Source organism: Palaemon carinicauda, chromosome 14 (genome assembly GCF_036898095.1).
Source record: "Palaemon carinicauda isolate YSFRI2023 chromosome 14, ASM3689809v2, whole genome shotgun sequence".
In the NCBI taxonomy this organism is placed as follows: Eukaryota; Metazoa; Arthropoda; class Malacostraca; order Decapoda; family Palaemonidae; genus Palaemon; species Palaemon carinicauda.
In genome coordinates, this window is record NC_090738.1 from 41,061,003 (window position 1) to 41,071,002 (window position 10,000).

At 34.9% G+C, this 10,000-nt stretch overlaps 1 protein-coding gene across 4 annotated transcripts in view; it reads right to left on the bottom strand.

Moving 5' to 3' along the window:
• Positions 1-8,338, bottom strand: part of LOC137653547 (probable 4-coumarate--CoA ligase 1) — a 17,905-nt gene extending 9,567 nt beyond the window's left edge. The window contains exons 1-3 of one of the 4 annotated variants that reach the window (XM_068387028.1): positions 8,288-8,338; positions 6,080-6,324; positions 4,196-4,403 (exon numbers count right to left, since the gene is read on the bottom strand). In XM_068387028.1, coding sequence (XP_068243129.1) covers positions 4,196-4,403; positions 6,080-6,208 — 337 coding nt within the window. In that variant the 5' untranslated portion in view covers positions 6,209-6,324; positions 8,288-8,338. Of the gene's footprint in view, positions 1-4,195; positions 4,404-6,079; positions 6,325-8,105 lie in introns of all 4 variants that reach the window. The other 3 variants (XM_068387029.1, XM_068387027.1, XM_068387030.1) reach the window with 3 other exon arrangements.
• Positions 8,339-10,000: the final 1,662 nt, after the last annotated feature.

Genomic DNA, 10,000 nt, shown 5'->3' on the forward strand with positions numbered 1-10,000 from the left:
ACTGTAGCTTGTAACCAGTTTCTGGCGATTTCCTGTAAGAGCAAACAAGCAAACACCTACCAGCATACTGTAGCGTGCAAGCAATCTTTCTACCTTTTGCCAGAAAAAGCAAACAGGCAAACAGCCACAAGCACACTGTAGCTTGTAACCAATCTTTCTAGCTATTGCCTGAGAGAGAGCAAACAGGCAAACAGCCACAAGCACACTGTAGCTTGTAACTAATCTTTCTAGCTTTTGCCAGAGAAGGAAAAAGGCAAACAGCCACAAGCACACTGTGGCTTGTAACCAATCTTTCTAGCTATTGCCTGAAAGAGAGCAAACAATCAAACAACCACAAGCACACTGTAACATGCAAGCAATCTTTCTAGCTTTTGCCAGAAAAAGCAAACAGGCAAACAGCCACAAGCACACTGTAGCTTGTAACCAATCTTTCTAGCTATTGCCTGAAAGAGAGCAAACAATCAAACAACCACAAGCACACTGTACCTTGTAACTAATCGTTCTAGCTTTTGCCAGAAAAAGCAAACAGTTAAACAGCCACAAGCACACTGCAGCTTGTAACTAATCTTTCTAGCTTTTGCCAGAAAGAGCAAAAAGGCAAACAGCCACAAGCACACTGCAGCTTGTAACTAATCTTTCTAGCTTTTACCAGAAAAAGCAAAAAGGCAAACAGCCACAAGCACACTGTAGCTTGTAACCAATCTTTCTAGCTATTGCCTGAAAGAGAGCAAACAATCAAACAACCACAAGCACACTGTAGCCTGTAACCAATCTTACTAGGTTTTGCCTGAAAGAGAGCAAACAATCAAACAACCACAAGCACACTGTACCTTGTAACTAATCGTTCTAGCTTTTGCCAGAAAAAGCAAACAGTTAAACAGCCACAAGCACACTGCAGCTTGTAACTAATCTTTCTAGCTTTTGCCAGAAAGAGCAAAAAGGCAAACAGCCACAAGCACACTGTAGCTTGTAACCAATCTTTCTAGCTATTGCCTGAAAGAGAGCAAACAATCAAACAACCCCAAGCACACTGTAGCTTGCAACTAATCGTTCTGGCTTTTGCCAGAAAAAGCAAATAGGCAAACAACCACAAGCACACTGTAGCTTGTAACTAATCTTTCTAGCTTTTGCCAGAAAAAAGCAAACAGGCAAACAGCCACAAGCACACTGCAGCTTGTAACTAATCTTTCTAGCTTTTACCAGAAAAAGCAAAAAGGCAAACAGCCACAAGCACACTGTAGCTTGTAACCAATCTTTCTAGCTATTGCCTGAAAGAGAGCAAACAATCAAACAACCACAAGCACACTGTAGCCTGTAACCAATCTTTCTAGCCATTGCCTGAAAGAGAGCAAACATCAAACAACCACAAGCACACTGTAGTTTGTAACCGATCTTTCTAGCTATTGCCAGAAAAAGCAAACAATCAAGCAACCACAAGCACACTGTAGCTTGTAACCAATCTTTCTAGCTATTGCCTGAAAGAGAGCAAACAAACAAACAACCACAAGCACACTGTAGCCTGTAACCAATCTTTCTAGCTATTGCCTGAAAGAGAGCAAACAATCAAACAACCACAAGCACACTGTAGCCTGTAACCAATCTTTCTAGCTATTGCCTGAAAGAGAGCAAACAATCAAACAACCACAAGCACACTGTAGTTTGTAACCGATCTTTCTAGCTATTGCCTGAATGAGAGCAAACAATCAAACAACCACAAGTACACTGTAGCCTGTAACCAAACTTTCTAGCTATTGCCTGAAAGAGAGCAAGCAATCAAACAACCACAAGCACACTGTAGTTTGTAACCGATCTTTCTAGCTATTGCCAGAAAAAGCAAACAATCAAACAACCACAAGCACACTGCAGCTTGTAACCAATCTTTCTAGCTATTGCCTGAAAGAGAGCAAACAATCAAACAACCACAAGCACACTGTAGCCTGTAACCAATCTTTCTAGCTATTGCCTGAAAGAGAGCAAACAATCAAACAACCACAAGCACACTGTAGCCTGTAACCAATCTTTCTAGCTATTGCCTGAAAGAGAGCAAACAATTAAACAAACACAAGCACACTGTAGTTTGTAACCGATCTTTCTAGCTATTGCTAGAAAAAGCAAACAATCAAACAACCACAAGCACACTGTAGCTTGTAACCAATCTTTCTAGCTATTGCCTGAAAGAGAGCAAACAATCAAACAACCACAAGCACACTGTAGCTTGTAACCAATCTTTCTAGCTATTACCTGAAAGAGAGCAAACAATCAAACAACCACAAGCACACTGTAGCCTGTAACCAATCTCTCTAGCTATTGCCTGAAAGAGAGCAAACAATCAAACAGCCACAAGCACACTGTAGCATGCAAGCAATCTTTCTAGCTTTTGCCAGAAAAAGCAAACAGGCAAACAGCCACAAGCACACTGTAGCTTGTAACCAAACTTTCTAGCTATTGCCTGAAAGAGAGCAAGCAATCAAACAACCACAAGCACACTGTAGTTTGTAACCGATCTTTCTAGCTATTGCCAGAAAAAGCAAACAATCAAACAACCACAAGCACACTGTAGCTTGTAACCAATCTTTCTAGCTATTGCCTGAAAGAGAGCAAACAATCAAACAACCACAAGCACACTGTAGTTTGTAACCGATCTTTCTAGCCATTGCCAGAAAAAGCAAACAAACAAACAACCACAAGCACACTGTAGCCTGTAACCAATCTTACTAGGTTTTGCCTGAAATAGAGCAAACAATCAAACAACCACAAGCACACTGTACCTTGTAACTAATCGTTCTAGCTTTTGCCAGAAAAAGCAAACAGTTAAACAGCCACAAGCACACTGCAGCTTGTAACTAATCTTTCTAGCTTTTGCCAGAAAAAGCAAACAGGCAAACAGCCACAAGCACACTGCAGCTTGTAACCAATCTTTCTAGCTATTGCCTGAAAGAGAGCAAACAATCAAACAACCACAACCACACTGCAGCCTGTAACCAATCTTTCTAGCTATTGCCTGAAAGAGAGCAAACAATCAAACAACCACAAGCACACTACAGCTTGTAACCAATCTTTCTAGCTATTGCCTGAAAGAGAGCAAACAATCAAACAACCACACGCACACTGCAGCCTGTAACCAATCTTTCTAGCGACCCCTGAAACAGAAAAAAACCACAGCACACTGCAGCGTGCAACCAGTCATTCTGACGATATCTTGAAACATCAAACATGCACCTACAAGCACACTGTACCATCCAACAAATCCTTCTGACAATCCCCTGAAACAGCAAAATCCCACAATCACACTGTACCATCCAACAAATCCTTCTAGAAATCCCTTGAAACAGCAAAATCCCACAATCACACTGTACCATTCAACAAATCCTTCTGGCAATCCCCTGAAACAGCAAAATCCCACAATCACACTGTACCATCCAACAAATCCTTCTGGCAATCCCCTGAAACAGTAAAATCCCACAATCACACTGTACCATCCAACAATTCCTTCTGGCAATCCCCTGAAACAGCAAAATCCCACAATCACACTGTACCATCCAACAATTCCTTCTGGCAATCCCCTGAAATAGCAAAATCCCACAATCACACTGTACCATCCAACAATTCCTTCTGGCAATCCCCTGAAACACCAAAATCCCACAATCACACTGTACCATCCAACAAATCCTTCTGGCAATCCCCTGAAACAGCAAAATCCCACAATCACACTGTACCATCCAACAAATCCTTCTGACAATCCCCTGAAACAGCAAAATCCCACAATCACACTGTACCATCCAACAAATCCTTCTGGCAATCCCTTGAAACAGCAAAATCCCACAATCACACTGTACCATCCAACAAATCCTTCTGGCAATCCCCTGAAACAGCAAAATCCCACAATCACACTGTACCATCCAACAAATCCTTCTGACAATCCCCTGAAACAGCAAAATCCCACAATCACACTGTACCATCCAACAAATCCTTCTGACAATCCACTGAAACAGCAAAATCCCACAATCACACTGTACCATCCAACAAATCCTTCTGGTAATCCCCTGAAACAGCAAAATCCCACAATCACACTGTACCATCCAACAAATCCTTCTGGCAATCCCCTGAAACAGCAAAATCCCACAATCACACTGTACCATCCAACAAATCCTTCTGGCAATCCCCTGAAATAGACAACTGTATCTACTTGTTTTACCTGCTGTAAGATAAGGATTCACAGGGACGCAAGCAGCGCCTCTGAGCATGGTAGAAAAGAGCACCACAGGGGCGTCAATATGATTGCTTGTCAGAAGCAATACTGAATCTCCCACGCCAACGCCTGCGGCAGCAAAGCCATCCCGAACTCGTGACACCAAGTGTTGTATGTCGCCGTAAGTATGGCGTTTGCCAGTGGCTGCATCAACCTGCAAGGGGGGGGGGGGGGTCACTTGTTAGGTAAATTCACTACTCTCGTACTTTCAGGTTTGATTATATGAGGTTTTGAGTACAATAATTTAGCTTTACCTAAAATTGGATTCCATATGTGGATGATATGGTGAGGGGTACTTGGAGATAATTTGGGAACAAAGTCCTCAGAAAATTATTTGGAGTTAAATGACAGGACAGGATTAGAAATTAAACTATAAGAAAGATTACTTGAGTGCCATATGTAGATGAGATCATGGTCAGGGGGTACTTGGAGATGATTTGGGAACAAAGCCCTCAGAGAGAAGATATTGGGAGTTAAATGACAGGACAGGATTAGAAATGAAACTATAAGAGAGATTACTCGAGTGCCATATGTGGATGAGATCATGATGAGGGGTATATGGAGATGGTCTGGGTATGCTCTTCACACTCCCCAAGAGAGATAAGTACACCAAACATTCAACTGGGCTCCACAAGGCACTGGAAGAGTTGGGAGATCCAGGCCTACATGGCTAAGGACTATGAAGCTTGAAGTGGGAGATGATGAATGGAGAAGTATTGATTTAAAAGCTCAAGATAGAGACGACCGGCGAAATCTAACCGGGACCCTTTGCGTCAATTGCTGTAGGAGATGAAAATTGAAATAATGGATTTGAAATGATGAATAGCTTGGAATGCATACGATAAAATGACTGGGAAGATCCTGTAGAGAGTATGTGGTTCCCCAGCAGTATAGGACCAGAAAGGCAGCCCTTAAAGTAACTAAAGTAAAATCTAGAATTAAACTACCACAATTATTTAACTATTTTGGTTCCTGTTTGGAAATGCTTGCCAACACCCCAGACAGAGGACAGTCTAAATAAACACAATGGCACAAAAAATATTACTGTAGAACGTTATTTAAAATCTGTTGTGCCTCTTTAACGGTAAAAATTTCTGTGTAATGAAAAAGGAAATAGATCTAGTGACAAAGGAAAAGGATAATAAAAGATAATAGAATCCAGACGAAAATAGACAATGCAATCATTAATGTAGATAGAATGTATTACTGGTGTATTACAGAAGTTGTTATTGGCACATATGAAATGATTCTTACGTCGTATATGTGAAAAAGCGGAAGATTAACATTTTGATGACATTATGAATTAAAGGTGAAGAATTAGTTTCGATCATTTTAAATATACGATTATTGTTATCATTATTTATTATCATTACAAGCTAAGCTACAATCCTAATTGGAAAAGCAAGATGCTATAATCCCAAGGGCTCCAACAGAGATAAAATAGCCAAGTGAAGAAAGGAAACAAGGAAATAAACTACAAGAACTACAAGAGAAATAATGAACAATCAAAATAAAATATTTTAAGAACAGTAACAACATTAAATTAGATCTTTCATATATATAATTTACAATGAAAATTAAAATCAAGAGGAAGAGAAATAAGATAGAAGAATGTGTCCGAGTGTACCCTCAGCCAAAAGAACTCCAATCAAAGACAGTGGAAGGCCATAGTACAGAGGCTATGGCACTACCCAAGACTAGAGACCAATGGTTTGATTTTGGAGTGTCCTTCTCCTAGAATATCACTAACACAATATTGTTCACCCCATCTATCCTCTACAAAGAAATTTAACGAAAGAAAACGAAATATTTCGTACAGAAAATACTCACAAGGGCAGCAGCTTCGCCATACTGAGCCACCACGTTCAGGAAGAAGGATGCGAAATTAGTATTTGGGATGGGAGGAACCGGGACAGATCCTTCCCATTTCAGGATGCGAGGACCCTTTCCCTCAGGCATCGTTGATTCCTATGCAGGAAGACTCTTGAAGACAGGGAACTCTTGATTAAACTCTCATAAACGACTTTCGTTGTCTTCTTCTTCTTCTTTTTCAGCTTGGTTGGGAGAACCTGATCCTGTAAGATCAAAGGAAAGTAGATGATATATTTGGTTACAGAATGATATAATTAATTTAGTGTTATGTATCTTCCTTTTATTACTATTGAGATGGCAATGATAATTATAATATAATAATTATAATGACACAAATTCATAAATCAATTCAATAATGGTATTATTATTATTATTATTATTATTATTATTATTATTATTATTATTATTATTATTATTATTATTATTATCACAAGGTAAGCTGCAACCCTAGTTGGAAAAGCAGGATGCTATAAGCCCAAGGGCTCCAACAGGTAAAAATAGCTCAGTAAAGAAAGGAAACAAGACAATAAATAAACTGCAAGCTGAGTAATAACAATCAAAATGTCTTCCCAAGATTAAGTGAATATATCAAAACATCTAATGCCTCACTAATAGTGACATTGATGTGTTTTGCCTTTATACAACAAGAAAACACATAAATAAAAGCTTCCTTATGGTGTATGTCTGACAGCGTTCATCTGTATGTATACTTAGAAAAAAAAATCGGAAATTCTCCGTAAAAAAAATATACTGCTCACAACTGTATTTCAGTGAAATACGGGTAACCGTAATTTTACCCTACTTTGTTATTATCTTGTACGGGTTGGTGACCGTAATATCACTCCTTTACGTCAATATATCCTTTTGTAAAAAGGTAAAAATCCTGGAAAAAATTTTGCCAGACATTAACCGTCTTTTCAATGCAAATTTTTAACAATGTATGATGATGGCGACTAAGAATACGGTAGTGTAAAGGGCAGGATTTAAACTTTTAAGGCAATTACCTTAGTTTGAGGTAATTTTCATGGTTTCAAGGTAATTCTAAGGTAATTTCGGGTTTACTAACTTAAGATTTAAGGAAACTGGAAAAGTTTTAAGGTAATCTAAGGTAAAAAGCATCACCATTTAAGGTAATGACCACAAGGTATATGCTCGAGATTAAACCTTGGTAAGGGGGGTTTCAGGGGGCTGTCAGTCCCCTCCCCATTAGCTAAGTAGGTAAAGACAGCTTGTAGGTTAGGTTAGGGGGCGAAGTTTAGGTTAGTTAATGACCATTTTTTATGCATGCTGAAGGAGGAACTGGCCGCTGATATACAAAGGCTTCGCTACCTTATCTAATCGTATTCGTGTCAGGGCTGGGTACGGATTGAAGTGTTTACTGTTTTAATCAAATGTTATATGTAATGCTCTTAGCCTGTGATGATAAACTAATGGCAAACTAAAGATCATGAAGTAGGTTGGTTTAGTTATAGGATAATAACGTTTGAAATTATTATTATTATTATTATTATTATTATTATTATTATTATTATTATTATTATTATTATTAGCTAAGATACAACACTAGTTGGAAAAGCAGGATGCTATAATACCAAGGGCTCCATTATTATTATTATTATTATTATTATTATTATTATTATTATTATTATTATTATTATTATTATTATTATCATTATTAGCTAAGCTACTACCCTTGCCGGAAAAGCAAGATGAAATAAGCCCAGGGGCTCCAACAGGGAATAATAGCCCAGCGAGGAGAGGAAATAAGGAAATAAATAAATGACATAAAAATAATGATCAACTAAAATGAAATATTTCAAAAACAGTAACATCACAACAGATCTTTCTTATATAAATAAAAAAAAGACTTATATCAGCTTGTTCAACATTAAAACATTTGTTGCAAGTTTGAACTTTTGAAGATCTCTATGTACATGTTTCAATGGTTAGAAGAGGACAGTGGAAAACACAACAATGTTCCCACCTTGCATTTAGATCATGGTGGCTTTGAAGTATTCCCCGTCAATTTATCACAATTAAATTGCTCCCCATATGGTAACAACACTTCCGCGTACGATGATTTCAGCCTGCTACAAACACCTCTCTATCAACCTATCACTTTCACTATATATTTATCTCTCTACTGTGAACTCGGCAGTGACTTACTACGAGACCGATTGAGCCAAGTGTTGTTGTCAAGATGACTGTGACTAGAATACTGGGAGTCTGAGAGTTTGGCCTTGACGATTATGTAAAGCTTCTGGGCTATGAGGGTTGCCAGCTCTTACCAAGATTTTAATTCAATTTTTATATTTGCATAGTTTTCTATCTCATGGGACCATTTGATTATATTTTGATTATTTTGATTCAAATGTAAACAGCTGGATATATATATATATATATATATATATATATATATATATATATATATATATATATATATATATATATATCTATATAAAGCTAAATATATATATATATATATATATATATATATATATATATATATACATATACATATATATATATATATATATATATATATATATATATATATATATATATATATATATATATATATATATATATATATATATATATCTATATAAAGCTAAATATATATATATGTATATATATATATATATATATATATATATATATATATATAAAGCTGAATATATATATATATATATATATATATATATATATATATATATATATATATAGATATGTATATATATATACATAAAGCTTAATATATATATAAATATATATATATATATATATATATATATATATATATATAACATAAGGCTTAATATATATATATATATATATATATATATATATATATATATATATATATATATATATATATATATGTTTATATATACATATATAGATATGTATATGCATATATATTCATATATATATATATATATATATATATATATATATATATATATATATATATATATATATATATATATATATATATATATATATATATGTATATATATATATATGAATATATAAATATATATAAAGCTGAATATATATATAGATATGTATATATATATATATATATATATATATATATATATATATATATATATATATATATATATGTATATATATATAAATACATAAAGCTTGATATATATATATATATATATATATATATATATATATATATATATATATATAAATCAAGCTTTATGTATATATATATATATATATATATATATATATATATATATATATACATAAAGCTTGATATATATATATATATATATATATATATATATATATATATATATATATATATATATATATATATAGATATGTATATGCATATATATACTGTATATATATATTCATATATATATAAATATATATATATATATATATATATATATATATATATATATATATATATATATATATATATATATAAATATATTGTAAATTAGCCATGCAATTCAAACATATCTCTGGTAAAAGATGGATAATCAATGGTAGATAAAGTTTTTTTTTTATTATTATTATTAATCGTTGATAGCTTATAAGAAATGGACACAATTACGAATGTATACTTAACAGGAACATTATAATGCAACATTCTTTGCAATATTCATTCTTCAGAAATCTACAAAAATCTCTTTAGCAGCTTGTTGAACATCCCACATAAACTGCGCCATTCTATTTTGCTTACTATGTTTTCCTCTAGTTAACAGTTTAAAGGTTTAAAGGCCGCTCATGAATGGCAGAGGCAAGGGACAATGACATTGCCCCATCGAGCAGGACAATGCCCTAGAGACTGACCATTATATACATATGATCAGCGCCCAAGCCCCTTCTCCACCCAAGCTAGGACCA